Below are 23,969 nucleotides of genomic sequence, written 5' to 3'. Positions count from 1 at the left end.
CTTTCTACGAGAACGGCCGGTTCCCGGCCCGCCCCCGCGTAACCGAAACACAAGACAGACGGACATAGCAGGAGGTTGGAGGAGCTGCTTTGGGAACTTGAGCCGCTGCTATCTACAGCGGAGGAAACGTCTCATTTTTTTTTTCCCTAGGTAGCTACATAGCTAACCGCGACAATACAATACGTCAGGTAGGTGGACTAGCGATAGTCTTGACAATTTACATGTAGCTAAACTAATGTTTGCCAACAATATGAGTCTTTGCTAAGCCATTCATCTAGCTAGCTAGGCCTGGCACTAGCCCTCAAGGCCATGCCGGAAAATCAGGACGTAAGACACAGATTTAAAGGGAGGGGAGAAGAAGGCTGGGTCATTGCTTTGAGCGAGGTATTTCGTTGAATTGCCTTTCCATTGTGCTTTTTTATGGAAAGTTTATTCTTTCATTAGACGTTTACTGTCTTGACTATTAGTACAGTACCATTAGCGACACAACGCATGCCTTCACATCGCTGCAAAATGGGGGCTTGTGTCTGTGATTATGTATGTTCTTGTCAGTGATACTAGCCCACTGACAGCTAGCTGTTGCTAGCTATCCCCGTACATGCCATGATGGACTTGGTAACGTCAGTGGTCATGAGAAGCTCTTTGGGTACTTACTGTACAGGTTAGCCTGCTAGTGCTAACTATGTGAAGCTAGTATAAGCTAGCTCGACGTTAAACGATTGTATTTACCCAAATTGTCTGTCTAGGTATCTTGCAGTTAGTCGTAAATGGCATTGGTAGGCTATGTAGCGAAAGTTCGTGAAGTTTATCTTTTTGGTAACCTTACCGGTACTGTGGTAGTGATATTCTCCGGAAAATACATTTGATAGCCCGACACGGGCTTGCTAGTAAGCTATCGACATGTGCACCCGTTTAAATAAAGACTTGACATCGGCGGCTAGCTAGCTATTAGTAATAGTATTAGTAGCAAGCCAAGCCTGGCATGCATGGTGTGAGCATAGCACAGACAAATTGTCAAAAGCTGTCAATTGTTTTGTTTTTAAATGTGTATTGCTTTGGTTGGCAATATCCCAAATAACATGATTTGGAAAGGCAACATTTTTTGAGCATGACTTTAACATAGTATGCAACTTATCCACAGAATGCACGCATGATTGAGTGGCCCTTGTCGTTAACTAGTTTCTAAAGTAGATTGCTTTTGAAAACTTTGCCCCTAGCAGTTGTCATCTGTAACTTTTTAACAAGGCGATTCAAAGATGGTGTTCTATTGTTGATTAAAGTCAAATCGGTGACTAGGGTCATCCTAGGGAAAACAATAGATACGTAGATATGTTCTTAGCGTCCACTCACTTCGCCTTGGCAGCAAAACGCCTTTTGAACGGTGATACATGACAGAAAACCGTAGTTCTGAGTGCTGGCAAGAGCAAGACTCTTCCGGGCTCCTTTGGAATCAGCTCACTCCTACGGTTATAATTTCTGCCGTCTTTACCTCAGAATGGACCCTCCTTCCATACTACATCAGAGTACACAACAGCTAGGTAGCAAGGTGGTTATTCAGTGCAGATGTTATTGCGTACATATTTTCTTTTATTAATCTTCTTTGAGGACAGCTAGTGGCCAGCTCGCTATTGCTTGAGGTCTGTTGCAGGTATAGTGCGAGGAGGTGGATCTATTTGAGTATATTATCCACACTGGGCTGAGCTACTGTTATACTAGCCAACTGCTGCACTTAGGAGCAGTGTGAGATATCATCAACTCCTACACTGCAGTGAACTTCATGGCTCAACCTGGATATTGAGGGAGTTCGAATAGCCGTTTTCTTACCGGTGTGGCCCGCTCCTTATGTCTCTCCTCATTGGCTAGTTATGAATTGTGACTTACGCTTGTTCCTGAATGTCTAACTCATCCACAAGGTCACTCTGGAGAAACGTCAGTTCCATATCTCCATGTTGATGGTACATGCTGCGCTTTGGCTTGTGTAAACAATCGACCCGTTGCCCCCAACACGGGTATATCTCACACATCATGCTTTCACTTGTCTTTGGAGTAGGTGTTTTTTGTAAAACCAGGGTCCCCTGCTTGTGCGCCCAGCCAAAGCATGGGGTCTGGCCAGCCAAGTGTCTCAGATTCCGGGGAGCCACTGGTCCGAGAGAGCATTGTCTCGTTTCAATGCTGGAACTGGACTCTGGCTGCACTCTCGCTCGCAACCTTCCCTCTGAGGCAGAAAGCAATATTGCGGGTGTGACATGAACTACCCCACCCATCCTGTCCAACACGGACCTCTGTTCTTGCCCTGGGTCTCGCGGTCTTAACCCTGATTGTCCAAAGTAGGGCGTCACCCTGTTGTTACTGATGTTGAGTAAATAGCCCAGGAAGACTCCCTTCTCTGTGTTGTCGCTGAGAGGGGCTAGGGCTAGCGCCTATTGCTAATCCTTGTTTGCTTTTGCACCCGTTTATGTAGACCTGTGTGGCTGCTTTGTGTCTGCAACCCTGTACTCTCAGCCTGAATCTGCCCCCAGTATAGGCCTCACCAAACAGTCGTGTCGCAACCTCGCTCTTCGTGTTATTCGGCAAGTTCACTGCATAGTTTATCTTTCACACGCCTTAAAATGTTCTCTTCCTTCTTTCTATTCTTCTTTTTAACCCTCTGCTGATCCTACTGACGTGGACGTAGACCTAAAGTGAGGCAGCAGATAGGCAAATGTTACTCAACTGAGACAAGTGTTATCACTGTTCATTCTATGGAAAGCTTTAACACCTAAGAGGACAATCTCCTCGCTATTCGCTGCTTGCGACGATTTCACGCCTAATAACGTATGGTGCCCTTAGGAATGTTCAGTGTGACAGGCCTTGCAAGACCAGTGGTGTGGGTAGGCTTGCAGAAGGGAGGTAATGTATATAAAACATTTTTTTTAACTCAAGACCACATACAATGAAGTCCGTTTTCTGCTCGACAAGAGCCTGGTCAGAGAATGTTTGCTGGCTCAGCGAAGACATTCCCTTGTCGCTGAGAGGAACCGCTTTGTAGTTGTAGAATTTCCGAAGCTTCTAAGTCATTTCGCACAATTAGCTAGTGAGCTAATGCTATGACGTGTATTCATTACCTTCCTTCTAGTTGTGTGGGTGTGTGTGTGTGTCAGGGAGTGAGTATGCACACATGCCGTGTGTGTCAGACCTGAAGTAATGAGGTGTTTATGAGCCCGTTTTCAAACGGTGAGACCAAGCCTGTTGGGCGAGAGAGAGAGAGAGGCACTGCAGCAGAAAGTTATTCTTAAATGTATTATCATGGGTAATCTGCTTAATCCAAATTACCTTAGAGGCCCGGTATAGGAGCCCAAGTCTCCTCCTCTCCTGCTGACATCACTGGGACTGCAGAGCAGGAGGCTATTATCAGCATGGTCACCACCAGCATGGTGGAGCACCACGGTGCGCTCACAATGACCCAGCACTGCACTGACCGAATGCCCGTTCAACATTTGTTGAAAGGAGATAAAGAGATTGGTGATTTAGGAGACAGTCCTGGACTCTGGGTGCTCACATGGCTAGTGAATGTTCAAATCTGACCAGCCATTCAGTCGATTACCGTATCTGTTTAGGCTGGTGAGTGTAGAGAACTTACTTATGGAGGGAGTCAGGTGGCTGAGCGGTGAGGGAATCGGGCTAGTAATACGAAGGTTGCCAGTTCGATTCCCGGTCATGCCAACTGACGTTGTGTCCTTGGGCAAGGAACTTCACCCTACTTGCCTCGGGGGAATGTCCCTGTACTTACTGTAAGTCGCTCTGGATAAGAGCGTCTGCTAAATGTAAATGTAATGTACTTACTAGCCTCTTGTGTGTTTTACCAGCATTTGGCTGGTGGATGCTGCTTATTTTGTGCCCCATCTGTACTCCAGTCATACTAACCTAGCCCTGTTCCAGGGACTGTGAGGACCCACAGGGAGCGTGGTATCAGAGACATAACGAAGAATATTCCTTTCAGTGACTGGCGTTGCGCTGGTGAGCATATGTGAGCCTCCGCAGCCACTCTGCTGGTGGGGAAGGTGGGTGTGTGGTTCAGGCTTCCAGCAGACTGACGGGGCAGGAGAAGGCCTGTGATGGAAGGAGAAAGCTGCCCTGCTCTACTCAGGCCTCTCACCAGGCCGGCGTAAATGTGCAGCTGCAGCACGGGGTGACATTAACACCTGGGTGTATTTTTGCCCCTCGCAAAGCCCTTCCAGTTTGAGTTTAGAATGTCATGGCGCCCTGAGAAAGGGGAGCGATCGCTCAGGAGCTTGTCAAACCATAAGGATGCGGGGGTGGGGTGGTGGGGAGGGAGGGATGTCCTGTCGTACCGGTTTACTGAATGCTGTTCTCGTTCATTATCCAGGCAGGGTGAGCTAAGCTAGCCCAGGGCTTTGTACAGGTGGTGTTACTCTGCGGCCAGGGTGCTGGAGGCTAATGGGATCATACCACAGGGAAGAGCGATGACACGGCAGAGGGAAGAACAGGATACAGAGCGGTCATGAATCTTCCTCGCTCTTCCACACACACGGAGAGAGAGTGAGAGAGACTGGGAGAGACACGTGTTGCTCTAGCATGTAGAGATGCCATCTCATAGCGAGGGAAAAGTGGAGTTCTCTCTGCAAACACAGGTGTTCATGTCTGACTCATGGCAGAGTTCTTAATCTTGGGAATTCTTAATCTTCCCTTCACTGTGCTGCCACGTGTTGGATTGTGCCCTTGGGGGACTCCAGCAGCGCTGGAACGCCCAGGTCTTGACATAACGTGCTAGATAACGGAGTGATGCAGATAACAGCATCCTGCTGTTGAGGAGGGGATCCCTCGCTGAACGTCTCCTCACAACGTTTCTGCCCGTGTCTTCTCCCAGGGAGTTTCTCCTGGCCTTCCTGGGGGGTTAGGTTGGTTGAGGAGCAGTTGTGAAGCCCTGTAAGACTGCTTGTAAAAAGAGCTATAGAAATAGATTGGCAAGAGAGTGGATGCCAGAGGGCTGGGGAGGGGGCCATGGAGGGACATGAGAGTAAACTGTAGGATTTGTAGTATTTACTTGAGGTTATGTTGCCCTTTTAAGGTGTTTGACAGTAAAATACCATTTTAAACTCGGTTGTATTGTATTTTGTTACAACTATTCAAGTTTGATTAAATTTCCTGCCGTGCCTGGACACTGACGTCCTCCCCCTCTCGTTTGCTCTCCTCCCGTGCAGGATGGCGATGGACATCTACGACTCCCAGTACCTGCTGGTCCTGGCACCTTCCCTGGTCATCGCCCTCATGTTCCTCTTCTTCTGGCTCTTCATGAAGGAGACCTCCTACGACGAGGTGCTTGCCCGGCAGAAACGCGACCTCAAGCTGCCGCCCTCCAGACCTGACACACGCAAGAAGGGTGACAAGAAGAAGAGCAAGAAGAGGGAGGCTAGCGGAGGCGGAGGAGGAGGGGGAGGAGAGTCGGAGGAGGACCTGAGGGACTTCGAGGTGGGCGACACCGCCAATGGCTCCGCCCTGGAGGAGGAGGAGGAGCCGGAGCCCGTGGCCCCACCCACCCCGGCCCCCGCCCCTCTGGCCGCCCCCGTGGAGCCCCCCTCAGGGTTGAAGGAGAGGAAGAAGAAGGAGAAAAAGCAGCAGGCGGCCGCAGCCAAGGCGGCCGCCGCCGCCGCCAGTGCCCCCGAGGAGCCCGAGGTGAACGGGTCGAAGGCTGCGGGCCGCAGGGCGGAGACGCCCGTGGCTGTCAGCAAGCAGCACAGCCCCACCCCGCCCCAGCCTGACGAACACGCCCAGACGCCCCCCCAGCCCTCTGGGAAGAAGGAGAAGAAGAAGAAGCAAAAGGCTGAGGCTGGTGTGTGGGGGTGTTTGTGTGTTTGTGTGTGGGTGTCCTGTGGTCATGAAAGAAAGGAGCCAATAAGAAGCCAGGGAATTACCAACTAACCACGAGCACATCGACAACACCCAAAATATTAAAGTGTTCAAAAGGGGCTACAGATACAAATGTCCACATTATGAATCAATGTCCACATTATGAATGAATGAATATCCGCATCATCCGTTGTAAACTGCTCTCCCACCTGTTCCTGTCCAGTGGAGGAGAGCCAGCCAGAGACCAAGGTGGCCCCGGCCCCCACCCCGGCCCCCACCCCAGCCCCGGCCAAGAAGGAGGCTCCAATTGTGGCCGAGACCAAGGCCCAGGATGGTGCCCCCCCACCCACCACCACCACAGGCAAGAAGAAGAATTCTGCCAAGAAGCAGAAGACTGAACATGGTGAGAAGTGTGTGTGTGCACGTGTTGTGTGTGTGTGTGCACGTGTATTTGTGGCATGTTGTGTGTGTTCGGTGTGCACAGCTGTTGGATGGTGAGGCAATAGAGAGAGGCGGTGTTGTTAACTGACTCATGCCTCCTCCAGCCCCCGTTGATGACGCCCAGACTGACTCTGCCGCCCCAACCAATCACCAGGCAGGACAGAATGACGACGCCTCCTCCAAGGGCAGTGGCAGGAAGCAGAAGATGGAGGCTGATAAAGGTGAGACCTGTTATCGTCCTACATGACGGTGGTGTCATTCCTCAGCTTGTAAGGCCTTATTTCTAGCCCTGTATGACTGGGTCTAACATGTTGTGTGTGGGTGTGTGTTCTCTACAGAGAACTCTGAGGTGAAGCTGAAGGAGCTGCTGGCTGGGCTGGGAGGCCTGACGGAGGCAGAGGTGGTCAGCGTGGTGGCTGTGCTGAGGGAGAAGAGCCCCAACGCCCTGGAGGCCTGGCACAAGGTAGGACCAGGGGGCCAGGGAGAGGAGCCAGGGGCACCCAGGGGCCAGGGAGAGGAGCCAGGGGCCAGTGAGAGGAGCCAGGGGACTCCAGGGTCCAGGGAGAGGAGCCAGGGGCCCCCAGGGCCAGGTAGAGGAGCCAGGGGCCCCCAGGGGCCAGTGAGAGGAGCCAGGGAAAGGAAAGACTGGTCGGTCAAATCTTACCCCCCCCCCCATCCGTTCTGCTGTTATCAAACCGTGTCCTCCTCTGTGTTCCTCAGTCCACCGTCAAGGCCGACCCGTCAGCCCAGGAGAAGGACAGACTTCTCAACACCCTGCAGGAAGAAGCCTCCATAGCCAAGGACAAGGTCAAGCAGCTCAGCCAGGTACAGCACCCCTCCACCTCCTCCCTCTCCACCTCCTCTCCACCCCTCCTCCCCCTCCACTTCCTCCCTCTCCTCCTCCCTCTCCACCTCCTCTCCACCCCTCCTCCCCCTCCACTTCCTCCCTCTCCTCCTCCCTCTCCACCTCCTCTCCACCCCTCCTCCCCCTCCACCCCTCCTCCTCCTTGCTACCGACCCACGTCACACATGCTGTTCTCCCAGACTTAAAGGTCCAGTCTTCTCAGACATGAATTAAGCCTAGTCCTAAAGTAACAGGAAAAATTCAACAGGCATCTCCCGTGTCTGGGGAAACTGGGTGACCCGTGGCTGTGCCTGTCCCTGTCATGTGACCCATGGCTGTGCCTGCCTGTCCCTGTCATGTGACCCGTGGCTGTGCCTGTCCCTGTCATGTGACCCGCGGCTGTGCCTGCCTGTCCCTGTCATGTGACCCGTGGCTGTGCCTGCCTGTCCCTGTCATGTGACCCGTGGCTGTGCCTCTCCCTGTCAGGAGCTGCAGCTGGAGAAGCAGAAGAGCGTCCGGGCCGAGGCGCTGGTGAGGGAGCACCGCGGAGCCCTGGAGAAGGAGATGAACGTCATGCAGGCCAAGGCCCAGGGCAGCTACCAGGACATGCAGATGAAGGTGACCTCCTGTCTCAGCTCTGTGGAGAGGCGCGGTGCAACGCTGCTGGCTTGGAGAGACTGACGTGTGTGTGTGTGTGTGTGTAGTTCCAGCAGGTGAGAGAGCAGCTGGACAGTCAGATCAGCCGTCTGCAGCAGGAAAACAAAATCCTGAGAGACGCTGTGAGCTCAGCCACCAATCAGATGGAGAACAAGTGAGTCACATGACCCCCCTCCCCCCTGCTGTTTATCAGAGCCTCTGCCCACACATCAAGAGCTCGCAGGTTCAAATTCCTCTCGAAAGAACCCCCCCGTCCCAGGTGTGATTAGTGGGTGTAACTGGTGTGGTGTTTCTCCTGACGGGCAGGCAGTCTGCGGAGCTGAACAACCTGCGGTCCGAGTACTCGGGCCTGATGAAGGAGCTGGCAGAGAGCTCCAGCAAGCTGCAACAGGAGGAACACCAGAGGAAGTCCCTGGAGGTCAACTACAAGCAGCTGGAGGTCTGGCCCACTACTGCCTCCTGGCACATCACATGACTCATATGTTTGTTATGGATGTATTCATGGCGGTGGGGGGAGGGAGGTGGGGGGAGGGAGGTGGGGGGATGGAGGAAGGGTTATAGAAGAGCACGGAAGCAGGGGATTGTCGGTTCAGGAAGTGAAGGCTGTCGGAGTCTTTGTGCTCGGCAAAAGCACCACTTCCTCCAGCAGCAATGGGCCTGTGTGTTCCATACCTTTGGTGGTGAGGGCTGGGGGGCGGAGGGCTGGGGGGCGGAGGGCTGGGGGGGGGGAGGGCTGGGGGGCGGAGGGCTGGGGGGCGGAGGGCTGGGGGGCGGAGACCAGGCGCTGTATCATGACTGTGTGGTTCCTGTCATCAGGCTCAGCTGCAGGATACGAAGCGTCGCTGGGACGAGCTGCAGAACTACCTCCACGGGGTCAACTCTGACAAGCAGGCGCTGCAGGCTGCCAAGCAAGGTGAGGCAGGCTCCACCCCCACCTCCACCTCGCCTCCACCCTGGCAGAGGAGAAGCAGAGAACCCAGGCTTCCGCTCAGGTGATGACCAGGTGTATGTGGCTTTCATCCAGTGTGTGTGTGTGTTCCCAGAGCTGCAGAACCAGCTGCTGGCCGTGGAGACGGAGATGAACAACAAGAACCAGGAGATCCAGACTCTGCACAGCAGCCTGACAGACACCATGGTTTCCAAGGAGCAGATGGAGCAGAAGGTGTTGCAGCTCCTGGAAACGTCCCAGCACAGAGTCCCAGACGACGCCCTGCAGGGCCAGCTCCAGGTGGGCAGGGGGAGCGTGACCCAGGGCCCCTCTCACACCAGCACTCACACCTACCATGTTGTTGTTGTTGTTGGTTATATGATGAGGGTTTTGTTTGTTTCATGACAGGAGCTCCTCAGTGAAAACAAGGGACTCCAAGTCCAGGTTGAGGCCTTGCAGGCCCAGGTCAGCTCCCAGGTATGTAGAGCAGAGAGACAGGTGTGAGGTGTGCGAGAGAAAGGTGTGTGTGTGTGTGTGTGTGGTAGTATGAGAGGTGTGTGTGTGTGTGGTAGTGTGTGTGTGTGGTAGTATGAGAGGTGTGTGTGTGGTAGTATGAGAGGTGTGTGTGTGCGTGCGCGTGCGTGGCAGTATGAGGTGTGTGTGTATGAGGTGGTGACTCCTGTGTCTCCTCTGTCCTGCAGGCTGCTCACGTCTCCCACTTTGAGGAGCTCCAGAAGCTGTAAGTAGAACCTCCTCTAAGACCCCCTCTCTCCCTCCCTCGCCTGGCTCCTGACGCGTGTGTGTGTGTGTTCAGGCTGGCTGAGAAGGAGCAGCAGAGGAAGAGTTTGGAGGACTCCCTCAACGCTGAGAGAAGCAGTGGGGCGAGCAGAGAGACCAACATGCAGGTACAATACCTTAACCCCCCCTCTGGCTCTCTCTCTGTCTCTGTCTCTCTCTCTGTCTGTGTCAGACCTTTGGTCGCGCTGCACATTCCTGCTGTAATGAACCGTGCAGAGCCTCCATAAAGCAGAGATTCTCTTGTGGTTTTAAATGCCAGTTTGATGTTTTGTGGGACATGGTGAACTTCAAAAAGCTTGATTTCCCCCACGGTTCCTCATCCCACGCTCTCCTCTCCCTCTCTCCTCTCAGGGGATGCACAATGAGAACTTGTCACTGAAAGCAGACCTCCAGAATCTGCAGGCTCAGATTTCTGACCAGGTCAGAGGGGAAACCGCTTTCTACAACATCAACCTTTTCAGCCATCGACCCCTCAGAATGCACATCTCGTAACGCCTTCTTTATCTCTGTGTCTCTCCTCCCTCCCTCTCTCTCTACATCATTTCTACCTCTCTCCCTCATGTCTCCCTCTCTTTCTCCCCCCTCTCTCTCTCCCTCTCCCAGACTGCCTCTCATTTGGCTTTCGACCAGTTCCAGAAGAGGTGTGTGACAAAAGAGCACTTCAAACACAAGGGGGGGAGGAGGAGGGGGGGGGGGGTGATTTTCTGCTTTCAGTCAGCATTGTAAACATTCTCCCCCTAGTTTCTCCCTGCGTCATCCCCATGCCTCTCCTCCCCACAGCGTCCAGGAGCGAGAGGAGAACATCAAGACTGTGGAGGACCTGCTGAAGGCCGGCCTGATCGAGGTGGCCAACAAGGAGGAGGAGCTAAAGGTGAGGAAGAGCGTCGGGATTGGCTGAGCAGAGGGAAGGGGGCTCCAGGGATAGCTGCGGCTGCCAATCAGACTGTCACAAACCGTCCACGCTGCAGCAAAGCTTTACTGAGATCAGCTTGTCTGCAGACACGGTGGTGAATTTATCTCCCAGAGCCGAAGGCTTGAAAGTGCTGTGTGTTGTTGTTGCAGGCAGTGAGGGTGGAGAGTGAGGCTCTGAAACAAGAATTGGAGGCTCTGAGGCTCCAAATACCTGAACAGGTAGGAGAAAGCTGCATCCTGTGTTCCTGACCTCTGACCTTGCTGTGATGTAGCTCTGCTTCCCGCTCACCTCCTGTCCCCTTCTCTTCCTCCAGTCCTCGTCCGACTCCATCGTGGACGAGTTGCAGAGCAAGTAAGTTCCTGAGCACACAGCTTTTCGTTGTAGCTAAAACTTTTGTCGGGTGTTGTGTTTAAGGATGAGGGCTAGCGGTGTGGTGTTGTGTTTAAGGATGAGGGCTAGCAGTGTGGTGTTGTGTTTAAGGATGAGGGCTAGCGGTGTGGTGTTGTGTTTAAGGATGAGGGCTAGCGGTGTGGTGTTGTGTTTAAGGATGAGGGCTAGCGGTGTGGTGTTGTGTTTAAGGATGAGGGCTAGCAGTGTGGTGTTGTTTAAGGATGAGGGCTAGCGGTGTGGTGTTGTGTTTAAGGATGAGGGCTAGCAGTGTGGTGTTGTGTTTAAGGATGAGGGCTAGCAGTGTGGTGTTGTGTTTAAGGATGAGGGCTAGCGGTGTGGTGTTGTGTTTAAGGATGAGGGCTAGCGGTGTGGTGTTGTGTTTAAGGATGAGGGCTAGCGGTGTGGTGTTGTGTTTAAGGATGAGGGCTAGCGGTGTGGTGTTGTGTTTAAGGATGAGGGCTAGCGGTGTGGTGTTGTGTTTAAGGATGAGGGCTAGCGGTGTGGTGTTGTGTTTAAGGATGAGGGCTAGCGGTGTGGTGTGGTGTTTAAGGATGAGGGCTAGCAGTGTGGTGTGGTGTTTAAGGATGAGGGCTAGCGGTGTGGTGTTGTGTTTAAGGATGAGGGCTAGCGGTGTGGTGTTGTGTTTAAGGATGAGGGCTAGCGGTGTGGTGTTGTGTTTAAGGATGAGGGCTAGCAGTGTGGTGTTGTGTTTAAGGATGAGGGCTAGAGGTGTGGTGTTGTGTTTAAGGATGAGGGCTAGCAGTGTGGTGTTGTGTTTAAGGATGAGGGCTAGCAGTGTGGTGTTGTGTTTAAGGATGAGGGCTAGCGGTGTGGTGTTGTGTTTAAGGATGAGGGCTAGCGGTGTGGTGTTGTGTTTAAGGATGAGGGCTAGCGGTGTGGTGTTGTGTTTAAGGATGAGGGTTAGCGGTGTGGTGTTGTGTTTAAGGATGAGGGCTAGCGGTGTGGTGTGGTGTTTAAGGATGAGGGCTAGCAGTGTGGTGTGGTGTTTAAGAATGAGGGCTAGCGGTGTGGTGTTGTGTTTAAGGATGAGGGCTAGCGGTGTGGTTTTGTGTTTAAGGATGAGGGCTAGCGGTGTGGTGTTGTGTTTAAGGATGAGGGCTAGCGGTGTGGTGTTGTGTTTAAGGATGAGGGCTAGCGGTGTGGTGTTGTGTTTAAGGATGAGGGCTAGCGGTGTGGTGTTGTGTTTAAGGATGAGGGCTAGCGGTGTGGTGTTGTGTTTAAGGATGAGGGCTAGCGGTGTGGTGTTGTGTTTAAGGATGAGGGTTAGCGGTGTGGTGTTGTGTTTAAGGATGAGGGCTAGCAGTGTGGTGTGGTGTTTAAGGATGAGGGCTAGCAGTGTGGTGTGGTGTTTAAGGATGAGGGCTAGCGGTGTGGTGTTGTGTTTAAGGATGAGGGCTAGCGGTGTGGTTTTGTGTTTAAGGATGCAGGAGAGGGAAGATCAGATCCAGGTGCTTGAGGACAGCCTCCAGACAGCCCTGGACAGCAACTCCACCAGGCAGAAGGCTGTGGAGGTGGGTTCCCTTCCAGGCTCCATCGCACCAAGACACACCCTGCTGGATGGAACTCCCAGCTTCACTGACATGTTTGGATTGTGAACGATGTTCCTGCACGAAATCGAGGAATTCGGTTTGTAGTCTGTGCTGTCCGAAGCAGTGTATGACCGTGTGTGTGTGTTCCAGGCTCTAGAGCAGCAGGTTGCAGCTCTGCAGTCAGAGGCGGAGCAGCTGAAACAGCAGCAGGCTGAGGAGAGCAGCTCCACCTCCTCCAGAGACCTGGAACTGCAGGCCCAGTGAGTCCTACCACACACACACCTCCCCCCACACACCAGCATTCCCTCTCCTACCCACACACCTACCCCCTTCGGTCCTCGAGTTGTGGGAAGTGAACCTTGCTTCTCCTGTGCTGCAGGCTGACCTCCAGGGAGCAGGAGGTGCAGAGTCTGCAGGCTGAGCTGGAGGGCAGAGCCAGGGAACTGGAGGGCAGAGCCAGGGAGCTGGAGGGCAGAGCCAGGGAGATGAGTGACAAGGAGGAGCAGCTACAACAGCAGCTACAACAACAGGTGCAGCAACAGCAGCAACAGGTAATGAACAGATGCTTCACTGTTCAAATTCATGTCAGGATAAGAGAAAAAATACATGACATACATTGGTTTGTTATGCCTTTGACCCCAAAGCAGGAGTCCCAGACAAAGGCTCCCAGCTCAGAGATGCTGATTGCGTGAGTACTGGATCATCTCCCAGAACTTGTTTTGCTCACCTTGTTTTACTGTCCCTCCGAGGGTGTTTGCAGTTTCCTGACGTGGTTTTGCCCCCCCCCGCCAGGTTGGCGGAGAGGGAGAAGCAGGTGTCTGGCCTGCAGGCTGACCTGGCGGAGAGGGAGAAGCAGGTGTCTGGCTTGCAGGCTGACCTGGCGGAGAGGGAGAAGCAGGTGTCTGGCCTGCAGGCTGACCTTGAGGAGCTGAGAGACTCTCTGGAGCTCCACAGGAAGAAGAACAACGTACGTCCCTGCCGCTGTCTGAAGTTTAGCCCCAGACCCTGCTTCCCCTCCCTCCCAGCCTCCCATCCCTCCCAGCCTCCCCCCTGCCACCCTCCCCCCCAGCCTCGCCCCCTGCCACCCTCCCCACTGCCTCCCCTCCCTCCCAGCCTCCCCCCCTGGCTCCCCTCCCCCCCAGCCTCACCCCCATGCATCCAGTGTCCTGTGTTTCTCCGGCTGCCTCATCTCAGCCTCTCGCTGCCTCTAGCTTGTGCTCCTGTGGACCCATATCCAAGCAGGGGGAGCGTTCCGACATGGAGAAGTGTCTCCTTTAACATGTGTAGTTTAGTTCTTTGGCCCACTTGAGCCTTACATTTTAAGATGTCAGGTCTTTATCTGAATCAGGCTTTGCCCGTGAATGCGTGTGCCTGCGTGCATGTCTGTGCGTGTGGATACTTCAGGGCATAACAGCAATCACATCTTCTCAGAAAGTGCTACCTTGTTGACGAGGTGTATAATTAATTGAAGTAGATTACTTTTTTACCAGCCACTCACATTGATTCTGTTCTGTAACGCGTTGTGGCTGAATCCTGTCCTCAATCAGAGGATTTCTTCATTCAGGAAAATCAGATTATTGTGGTAAACACTTCCTTCTTTGACTCTGTGGTAGTGGTCAGGGCTAGGGAGTCAGGGCTAGGGAGTCAGATGGCTGAGTGGTGAGGGAGTCGGGCTAGTAATCTGAAGGTTGCCAGTTCGATTCCCAGCCGTGCCAAAAATGACGTTGTGTCCTTGGGCAAGGCACTTCACCCTACTTGCCTCGGGGGGAATGTCCCTGTACTTACTGTAAGACGCTCTGGATAAGAGCGTCTGCTAAATGACTAAAATGTAGATGTATGTCTACATTGTAATGTAGTGGTCCAGGTGGGCAGGTGTAGCGTCTGACCTGACCAAGCCAAAAAGCCTTCTTTATCCCCACTGACCGAGAGCAGCAGATGGAAGTATCTCTCCAGCTCCCTGTCCTCCTTCTCTATATTGTGTTTTTGGGTCACTGGCTCCTGTTCTCTGAGGCTGAGCTGAAAGTGGTGTGTCTCTGAAACTAAGCAGGAGCTTCGGGAGAAAAACTGGAGTGCTATGGAGGCTCTGGCTGCTACTGAGACCATGCTGCAGGGGAAACTCAGCAAGACCGCCAAGGTTCGAAACCCCCCCCTCCCCTCCCAGTCTGCTTCACTCTAGACTCAAGTCTGATGCATCTCTCTTCCACCCCCCTCCCTCGCAATTATTTTTTTCTTCCATAATCAGCAAGTGAGATTGTTACATCCTTCATACAAGTGCTGCATACTCATTCCCCCCTCCCACCCCCTCACACCGTATCTTAAACATTTGGCAGTTTGTGAAGCTGTTTTGCTACAGTGTACTATTCCTCCCCCCCCCCCCCCGCCCTCCCTCAGGACTCTAACTAATTAGTTTGGATTGGAAGCTAGCGCGACTTAATTTGTGTTCTGCTTGCTAAGACGCAGCTCAAGAATCCATCAGCCTTTTAACAGACTCATTCGACTGCAATTTTTTTTTTTTTTTGCCTAGCGGTTACTCCAAGCCCACGACAAAGATTAAAAACTGATATTTGGAAATGAGTGTGCAGTGGGACCTGTATCCTGTTTCACCTAGATTGTCATTAGTTTGAGATTCATGACGTCCATTAGCCGTTTGGCTCCGTGTGGCATCCTGTGACTCATACATTACCTGTCGTCAAATCTAGCATGCGTGCCATCTTGCTTTGTGATCTACATACCGTCATCAGCACTGCTATGATCAATATTTCGTCTGTTCAATTCAACTGTCTTTCACAATCATCTTGTGGTCTAGAGAGATTACTTTAAAAAAAATCTTTCCTGTATGTATATATTCACTCAGAGGTCATTTCTGCGGGCTGATAATGGTCAGGGGGTTCAGGTTTAATTGTTGGTGTGTACATGTCATGTGTTAGGGAGTCAGGTGGCTGAGCGGTTAGGGAGTCGGGCTAGTAATCCGAAGGTTGCCAGTTCGATTCCCGGTCATGCCAACTGACGTTGTGTCCTTGGGCAAGGCACTTCACCCTACTTGCCTCGGGGGAATGTCCCTGTACTTACTGTAAGTCGCTCTGGATAAGAGCGTCTGCTAAATGACTAAATGTAAATGTAAATGTTGTGATGATCTGAGCTTTGTGGGTGTTTCCGCCCAGTGCAGGGACACTAGTCAGTAGATGTTGATGCTTTCACGCAGCTGTTTACTTCTTCAGAGTTACTCTGACCAGCCAGGCCCAGCCTCATATACATGTAGAGCTGGATGTCTCGACGAAGCATCTGGTGAAGAATTAGACACTTAGCATTTCTGTGGTGGAGTGGTGTATTTTTGCCACGGCCCCTTGCCCCTGTGTATGTGTATACACACACACACGCTCTGTGTGTATGTGTGTGTATACACACATACACACAAGGCAGGGTACAGTCTGAACTATGTCACAGCTGTTCCTAGCTGTCCAGCTACAGTAGCAGAGGAAGCTCTTCTGGTCACTGACTAGGAGTTCCTCAACACCTGTCGAACCCCATCAGGAAACACACACGCCCACACAGCCCACAGTGTTAATGTGTAGAGAGCTGGAGGTGACAGCTGGCTGCTGATCTGGGGTGTGGAGGTGACCGGGTCAGGGTGCTCCAGGACAGGGCGTGTAGTTGTGCTGGGGGGCTGTGTAGCTGGGCTGGGGGGCCGTGTAGCTGTGCTGGGGGGCCGGGGAGCTGGGCTGGGGAGCTTGGCTGAGGAGTGGAGGTGGTTCTGGGGGAAGGCGGTAGGGATGTGTAACACATCAGGCTGTGGTCCTCCTGGAGAGGGGAGGTATGATATTGCTTAAGTTTTTTTCAAGGAGAGTGATGGTCTAGTGTTTGCTCTGTCGTCTCTCTTGTTTTGAAGTGCTTCGTAAATGTCTGGGTTCCCAGAACCCCGATGATGCAAGGGCTGAATCTCAGTCTGAGAGGATATTTTGGTCAGATGTCCGAAGTGAGGGAGTGCTCCGGTTCAGTTGGTATTAAATCTCCGCTGTGCTCCTTCTCTTCCCTCCCTCCATCTTCCCCTCCCTCCTCCTCATCTCCCCTGCAGGAGAGCCAGACAGGTCTGGATTCAGCCCAGGCGGAGTGCAGAGAGGTTCTCCACAGACTGCTGCCCCATGTCCCTCTGCCCACCCAACAGGCAAGCAGAACCACAAGGCCTCCCATTGTCTCCGACCCCCAACCACACCCCTCCCTTCTCCTGTTCCTCCATGGCCCTCTGATGTGAATATTCATCCTCCTTTCTCCTCTCCTTCTCCTCCCAGGACCACCAGGAATGGCTGCAGAGGTTTGAGAGTGCGGCGTCCGAGGTTCCTGCAGCGGAGGCCACCTCTGCCCCTGCAGCAGAGGAGGTCACGGTGAGCTAGCATCCCGCTGCTCTCTCTCTCACGTCTCCTCTGACGTGTCTCGTTCAGCTGCTTTCTCCTGGCGCCACCACGGTGGTCTCACCTCTGCTGTGTGTTGTGGGTCCTCCAGGGCCTGGCTGACAAGCTGAAGGAGTCAGAGGAGGCCCAGAAGGTTCTACAGAAAGATTGTGAGACGTACAAGAAAGTGTTGGCAGAGACGGTGAGACGGGGGAACGCTTTTATGTCTTGAGTGGAAGGGTGTTTTGTCTGAGTGGAAGGGTGTTTTGTCTGAGTGGAAGAGTGTTTTGTCTGAGTGGAAGGGTGTTTTGTCTGAGTGGAAGGGTGTTTTGTCTGAGTGGAAGGGTGTTTTGTCTGAGTGGAAGGGTGTTTTGTCTGAGTGGAAGGGTGTTTTGTCTGAGTGCAAGGGTGTGTTTTGTCTGAGTGCAAGGGTGTTTTGTGTCTGAGTGCAAGGGTGTTTTGTGTCTGAGTGCAAGGGTGTTTTGTGTGAGTGCAAGGGTGTTTTGTGTCAGGCGTGGAAGAGTGTTTTGTCTGAGGGAAAGGGTGTTTTGTGGAAGGGTGTTTTGTGTCGGAGAGGAATGGTTTTCCTGGACGGGACAGAGGTGAAATACCCGCTGTGTCCACAGGAGGGCATCCTGCAGCGCCTGCAGAGCAGCGTGGAGCAGGAAGAGTCTCGCTGGAAGGTCAAGCTGGAACTGGGGCAGGTGGAGCTGAAAGAGGTTAGAGCCAGAGAGAGATTCATGCTCTTTAGAGTGATCCAACATCAGGTTTACACACTCACCCCCCCTCCCCCCCCTCTCTTCCTGTCTTCCTCAGATGAGCGTGAAAGTCACAACACTGGAACAGGAAGTGGAAAGACTGGGCGATGTTGGAGAGCTGGAAAACGTAGGTCCTCGCAACACACACTGGATCATCACACAAACACAGTTCCCAGTGCTGTGATGCAGTAGGTTGTATTTGTATTGACGTGGTCTTCCTCAGGTGAGACGAGACAAGCAACACCTGGAGGCAGAGCTGGAGCGGGCTGAGCGCGAGAGCGCCACCTACGTGACGGAGGTCCGAGAGGTGAGCAGCCCCACGTCCTGACTCCTCCCTGTGATGTCACAGTGTCATAATAGGTGTGTTCGACTTCATGCAGCGCCGACAACAGCCGGCTGTCTTGAAGTTGAGAATGCCATTGGCTGCTTCAAGTCAGCCGGGCTGCAGGCGACACCGGCGCTGCATGAAGTCGAACACACCTATTGGTGTAGTTGTTATGATTCTGTGATGTCATAGTGGCACAGTAGTAGTGCTTCTCTGATGTCATAGTGAGTGACATCATAATGGTATAGTAGTAGTGATTTTGTGGGTGGCTGTGCATGTAGCATTCGTGTTTGTATTCCATGTGTTTCCACATGGAAACGTAGGGACATGACATGCTCACATTTCATTAGGTGATTGTTTTACGATCACATGGATAGGTTTTACACTTCACGTAGTAACTTGCACCGACTTATCTGCCACACCAACACAAGCGCATGCATGCTTGTTGGATGATAATTACATTCATGACAGTCACACACAATAATAAGGCTCCATTTCTGGGCTTGTTTCAGTGCACATATTAACTAGGCCTCGTCAAGAGGGGGAAACATTTGTGATCATGGTGCCATAGAGACAATATCTACAGCTATGTGTATTCAGAACCATGTCCTCTGAAGTGAAGAAACTACTGCCCCCCCCCCTAGATGGGCCCCCCCTAGATGGGCCCCCCCTAGATGGGCCCCCCCTAGATGGGCCCCCCCTAGCTGGGCCCCCCCTAGCTGGGCCCCCCCTAGCTGGGCCCCCCCTAGCTGGGCCCCCCCTAGCTGGGCCCCCCCTAGATGGGCCCCCTAGCTGCCTGGGTACTTGCTGTTAGAGACCCTCCTCCACCATGTACCCATCTCCCTGGACTCAGCCACACACACGCCCCCGTGATAAACATCATCTCAAACTTCATTTCAGCTCAAAGATCTGTTGACTGAATTGCAGAGCAAACTTGATGGCTCTTACACAGAGGCTGTCAGGCAGAATGAGGAGCTGACCTTGGTAAGCCATCCCCTCCCCCTTTCCCCCCTCCCCCATCTTCCCCCTCCCCCATATAGGTAGCGCTCATTCCAGCCTCCCTATCCTCAGCCTTTCACCACCAGGCCTCTCCAGGCCTCCTTGCAGACCTACTGGAACAAGCATCCACAACCCCAGACCTCAACGCTGCGCACACACACACACAAACGCACACACACACAGGACCAGGGAGACTTCTCCGGAACGTTCTTAAAGGTTAAGCATTCTTAACCTTTTTAAAGAACGATTCTGTCGAGACACAAGCAGAAACTGGAGTTGTGGATGGTTGACGTGTTGAAACTGATGCTAACAAAACTGGCTGAGGCTCTTCTACTGTTGAGTTCCCCCTCTCACCTGTAACAAACACCTCCACACCTAACAGGCTTTCTGAAAACACTGCTGCCCCTACAAAGGCTTCATGGTGGTCATCTCTGGGGATCCTGTTCACTTCAACAACTCTGTTCTCCACCTTGTGACTGCAAACATAATTTAGATTTATTCCATCTTCCTTGGTACACACACACACACACACACACACCTGTCTTTTGTCTTTGTCTCTCTGTCATGCCACCTCTCTCGTTGTCCTGTAAAGCTCTTTGACTGTTTTGGTCGTTACCTCGTGCAACACGGGTTCCAATGTCAGTGCATATTTACCGTCAAAAAGAGGAAATGCAGGCCTGACTGTTTTAAAGTTTCAGACTTACGTTTTTAGATCTTCTGGTCAAAACCAGTCTGTCATGTGCACATGAGAGATCCTCTCCTGTCATTTGACTAGCACCTTGGTGTGTATGGAAACGTGTGCGTGTGTGTGTGTGTGTAGCTGAAGACCCAGCTGACGGAGACTCTGTCCAAGCTGGAGGCGGAGGAGAGCGAGAGGCAGAAGGTGGCAGGTGACCTCTATAAGGTAAGACACCCAGCCAGACTGCATCTCCATATCCACACACGGGGACGTCTCCTCCGCACCCACACACGGACGTCTCCGCACCCACACACAGGTCTCTCTCTGACGGTCTCTCCCTCCAGGCCCAGCAGTCCCTGGACCTGATCCAGGAGGAGATTTTTAAGGAGACGGGCCAGGGGGACCTGATCGAGAACGACAACTTCTCATCACAGAGGGTAGGACCTCTCTCCTGCTCTCCTCCTTTCTCCCTCCTCTCCTCTTTCTTCTCCTTCCTCCTCTTCTCCTTCCTCATACTGTAATCATTACTATCCTTTGGCAGAATTAACAAATGTAAATAAGGCCGTTTAACACAAAAAATTACATATCCCCCCCCCCCCCCCTCCCCCCCCAGGAGGAGATAGACAGGAAGGAGAAAGTGACTGCGGGGCTGAACCAGACAGTGAGGGACCTGCAGCACCTGCTCCAGTCTGTCAACCGTCAGCTCACCAAGAGACATGAGGGGGTAGGACTGTCCTGCCTCGATACAGGGGACGGGTTTAGCTCTGCTCCCCCCCCCCCCCTCTGATAGTGACTACATTATCTTGTGTTGTACATGTACAAGTGATTCCTCTGTGCTTCCTCCTTCTGTCCTACAGGAGACGGACAAAGACTCTCCAGAGTTATAGGAGGGGTGGGCCCCCCCACCGAGCCCCCCTGGACCCCCCACATCAGCAAGACCACCCCCCCTCTCCTGCTGCTTCAGCTGTACAGTGGGAAGCCTCCTTTTGGTCCTCTATCCCGATGCACACTTCCCCCCCCCTCCCCCATCTCATCTGCTCTGGCCTCCACCACCGACCTCCACCTCTGGCCTCCACCCCTGGCCTCCCCCTCAGCCAGTGTCAGGCAGGCAGAGGCCCCAACACTCCGGCCCCCAGACCAGACCACGCTGCCTCCACAGGGGGCCCCCCTGGTGCTCCTCCCCCTCCTGAAGCACAGACTGAGCAGCTCCACGGCTCCTCCTGCCGTCATCCCTCCCTCCCGTTTACTACACTCCTCCTGCTTTTGTCGACGGAAAATCTTTGAATACAGCAGTAGTTTTGATCTGTAGTTTTCTTTGTCAAGAGGGAAAATGAATTTCCTGAATCATTAAATGAACTTGGGGGTTTTCCAACCTTTTTTAAGTTAAAGAGTAAATGATGTATTGTTTAAACGTACCTGTTAGAACCTGCTGGCCTCGGTGAGCTCCTCGCTCGCATTCAGACTAGTCTCACACACGTGGACGCATTCATGAATTCATAGATCCATGCATTCATGACTTCATAGATCCATGCATTCTGTTGGCTGAGTTTCGGGTGGGTTAGGGGGGGTGTCGGGGGTGGGTGGTCAGGGTGTGTCCCAGCATGAATGAGGGGTCACTAAGTAACTGTAACCATGGAGATACATAGAGGACGTGTATGCGTGTGTTGAAATGCTGCTCCAGTAAGAGAGAAGGTCATGTGGCCCGTGAGGTCATGTGGCCCGTGAGGTCATGTGGCCCGTGAGGTCATGTGGCCCGTGAGGTCATGTGACCTGTTAGGAGCAGCAGAATGCCAGGCCTACCGTGTAGAGGTTTATCCTACCGTAACTACTCTAGGAATAGGCGTCCCATATCATCTGTAATCAACACTTGCTATATATTGTTGCTGGTTTCATTAACACTGAATATTTCATTCTTTTTGTAACAGGTGACCGTTAATAAAAGGGATGCTTGATGAATCTGACGGATACTCTGTGTTGTTTTGTTAACTGTCTTGTGTTATCCACAGAATCTGAATCAAGTTTAATCGGAAAGTAAGTGTACACCAACATGGAATATACTATGGTGGGCTGGTGTATGCCGTAAACATATAATAAATAGAATCTTAAAAATGTGCGTTCAGTCCTTAAATATGCTATATTTTATGACAAAATACTGACAACTGTACAATATAAAATGGTACAAACTAAAGTCAAACTAAATATTGACAGTGTACAGCCCTACTGCACTTAATTCTCTTATTCACTTCCCTCTTCTTACCTTTGGGAGGCGCCACTGTACCAAGTCATGTCTGGAGACTGTAGCTGAAGTGCACGCAGGAAGGCTTTTGAGGGAATAAGTAGCATGATTGAGAACATGATTGTGACTCAATGGAACATTCTTTAAAACTTGACTCCGTACCTTTTTGATGTTGCATTTCAAGCCCGAGCTTCCAGCAACATGTCGTGAGACTGTTTTATGCGGGAATGTAAATGCGTCGTACAGTAATTCAGAGAGTCTGGCGTGTATTTTTTTGTTGTTGCAGGATGTCAACAGAACACTTTGCTGTTCTTTCCCAAGTCTTGTGAAACATTGTGCAAGCCAGACATTCATCCCTGCGTTCATCATCACCACCACTGTGGGCGGAACAGGAAGTGGGGCAGCTGCCACAAACTGTAATAACAACTTATGGAGAACAACTGCCCTCCAGTCAGCATTGTGGAAACTTCCACAATTTCCACTTCCTCAGGGCCTTTTGTTGTGGCAGGTTGTAGCAGGATTGTGTCCAAGAGATATTCCCAAGCAAAAGTAGGAGGAGGGAGTTGGAGCGAATGACTGTGATGGATGACAGTATTGTATGAAGTCGATATTTCTTCTTCTGTGGTCGGTTAATCACCTGGAGGCACATCTGAGGTCCTTCAGGAGGGTGGGGAGATGCTAGCAACAAGAGGTCTGTTGTTTAGATGGGGTATGGGTGGGGGGGGGGGCACATTCCTCCCATTCTCCCCCACTGTCATGCTGCAGTCAGCTGATTGGAAACCAGGTCTCCTCCATCAGGGAGTTCTAGCGACACCACAGGCGCAACAGAACCCACGCTGACCTCTGCTGTGGCCCCTCTCCTGCACATGCCTTCTGCATCTGTTGGGATCTGATTTACACACTTTAATATACGCGGAAGAAATGTATCGTCTTTTTTTTAACGATTTGTGAGATTTACGCTCACCGTAATTGGAGCCATAATGGGTCCTTACTGGCTGCAGTTTCTTGCTTTTACTGAAGAATTTGAAGCAGAGTGATGCACTTTCCCTCAACCAGACCCAGTGGGGTACGTTTGCTGCTGGTTTTGAAGAGCGTCATTTCTTTTCTTGTGAAATGTTACTCACTCTAGATGCAGCAAATGACACATGGCAGTTACTGGGAAAACTCGTACGCCATCGCAGGAAAAGAACCAAGTAAATGAACTCCATGTGAAGCTTCGGAGTTCTGGAGGAAAACAAAGCCTGCAAAGGCTTGAGTAAACGCACGCATGTAAAACAGTCTCCCGCACAGTCCCATGACTCCTAAGGACCTTTTCATGTTCACTTCCAGCTGCCTCGCTTCACCCACTCCTGAGAGGTGGGGGCTGGGAGGTGGGGGCTGAGAGGTGGTTGAGGAAGTAAAATGCTGCTTTGTCCTCACTGTGCCATCCAGACTGACATGGTTAGTCCCTATTGTGCAATCCAGTTGCTGTGTTGAGCCTCTGTTGCTCATGCATCCTGCCTAGTAACATCAGCCTCCTCCTCCTAAACATAGATCTACACACACACACACACACCTCAAACACACAACCACCATAGCAGATCCCTCCCTCCCTCCATCTGCTATCTATCACTGTGGTATGTGCTACAGAACCTTTGATCCTCTACTCCACTGTGTGAGTGTGCGTGTGTCTGTGTGTGTGTGTCCTCATATAGGAGCTTGCATGTGTGTGTATGATTGCGGGTGTACGTGTGAGTGTGCGTGTGTCTGTGTGTGTGTGTCCTCATATAGGAGCTTGCATGTGTGTATGATTGCGGGTGTACGTGTGTGTGTGTGCGTGTGTCTGTGTGTGTGTGTCCTCATATAGGAGCTTGCATGTGCGTATGATTGCGGGTGTACGTGTGTCTGTGGGAGTGGAGCCCGATATGAAAAGGGAGCTATATGGAAATGGGTTTGAACAGGAGACAATACCCTGTGGATGAAAGGGTGTGGAAGAACAGACAGACACAGTGTGTGTCTGTCTGTAAACCCTCATTAGAACCGGAGCTGTTTCAGCTTGCTCAGGGCCTAGTCTGCAGTTTGGTTAAACGCTGATGGCAAGTATAGCTCGGTCCCTGTGCACCAGCATATCATGCTGGTGCACATGCTGTGCCGGTTACTATTCATGGCCGTGTGTACGCGTAGGAACAGGAACCTATAAATGTCGCGGGTTAATCTGTCTGTATTACTTGCAGATGGAC

At 52.1% G+C, this 23,969-nt stretch overlaps 1 protein-coding gene across 8 annotated transcripts; it reads left to right on the top strand.

Annotated features, from left to right (window-relative positions):
* Positions 1 to 36: 36 nt before the first annotated feature.
* On the top strand, positions 37 to 21,475 carry ktn1 (kinectin 1). Of its 8 annotated transcripts, none has more exons than XM_067242551.1 (36): positions 37 to 188; positions 5,202 to 5,830; positions 6,071 to 6,250; positions 6,393 to 6,509; positions 6,627 to 6,751; positions 7,009 to 7,113; positions 7,619 to 7,750; positions 7,837 to 7,943; positions 8,096 to 8,228; positions 8,606 to 8,702; positions 8,833 to 9,017; positions 9,126 to 9,194; positions 9,419 to 9,456; positions 9,532 to 9,622; positions 9,867 to 9,935; positions 10,119 to 10,156; positions 10,296 to 10,386; positions 10,578 to 10,646; positions 10,742 to 10,779; positions 12,260 to 12,350; positions 12,519 to 12,628; positions 12,748 to 12,919; positions 13,016 to 13,056; positions 13,161 to 13,335; positions 14,416 to 14,502; positions 16,441 to 16,530; positions 16,655 to 16,747; positions 16,866 to 16,955; positions 17,380 to 17,472; positions 17,570 to 17,638; positions 17,735 to 17,818; positions 18,737 to 18,820; positions 19,656 to 19,739; positions 19,859 to 19,951; positions 20,128 to 20,238; positions 20,372 to 21,475. In XM_067242551.1, the coding sequence occupies exons 2-36, from the start codon at positions 5,203 to 5,205 to the stop codon at positions 20,399 to 20,401; spliced, it is 3,909 nt and encodes a 1,302-aa protein (XP_067098652.1). In that variant the 5' UTR covers positions 37 to 188; position 5,202; the 3' UTR covers positions 20,402 to 21,475. The 8 variants fall into 8 exon arrangements, with proteins under 8 accessions (XP_067098652.1, XP_067098656.1, XP_067098649.1 ...); XM_067242555.1 differs by having other exon boundaries at positions 13,016 to 13,058; positions 13,247 to 13,335; XM_067242548.1 differs by having other exon boundaries at positions 13,013 to 13,056.
* The last annotated feature ends 2,494 nt before the right edge of the window (positions 21,476 to 23,969 follow it).

Source organism: Osmerus mordax, chromosome 9 (assembly GCF_038355195.1).
Source record: "Osmerus mordax isolate fOsmMor3 chromosome 9, fOsmMor3.pri, whole genome shotgun sequence".
NCBI classification, from domain to species: Eukaryota; Metazoa; Chordata; class Actinopteri; order Osmeriformes; family Osmeridae; genus Osmerus; species Osmerus mordax.
This window is presented reverse-complemented; position numbering and strand designations above follow the sequence as displayed.

Excerpts from the sequence above, each read along its gene's own strand:
- ktn1 (XM_067242548.1), top strand. The coding sequence starts at position 5,203 with ATGGCGATGGACATCTACGACTCCCAGTACCTGCTGGTCCTGGCACCT. Across the intron at positions 7,114-7,618 it reads AGGTCAAGCAGCTCAGCCAG|GAGCTGCAGCTGGAGAAGCA; the intron begins GTACAGCACCCC and ends TCTCCCTGTCAG. Across the intron at positions 14,503-16,440 it reads AACTCAGCAAGACCGCCAAG|GAGAGCCAGACAGGTCTGGA; the intron begins GTTCGAAACCCC and ends TCTCCCCTGCAG.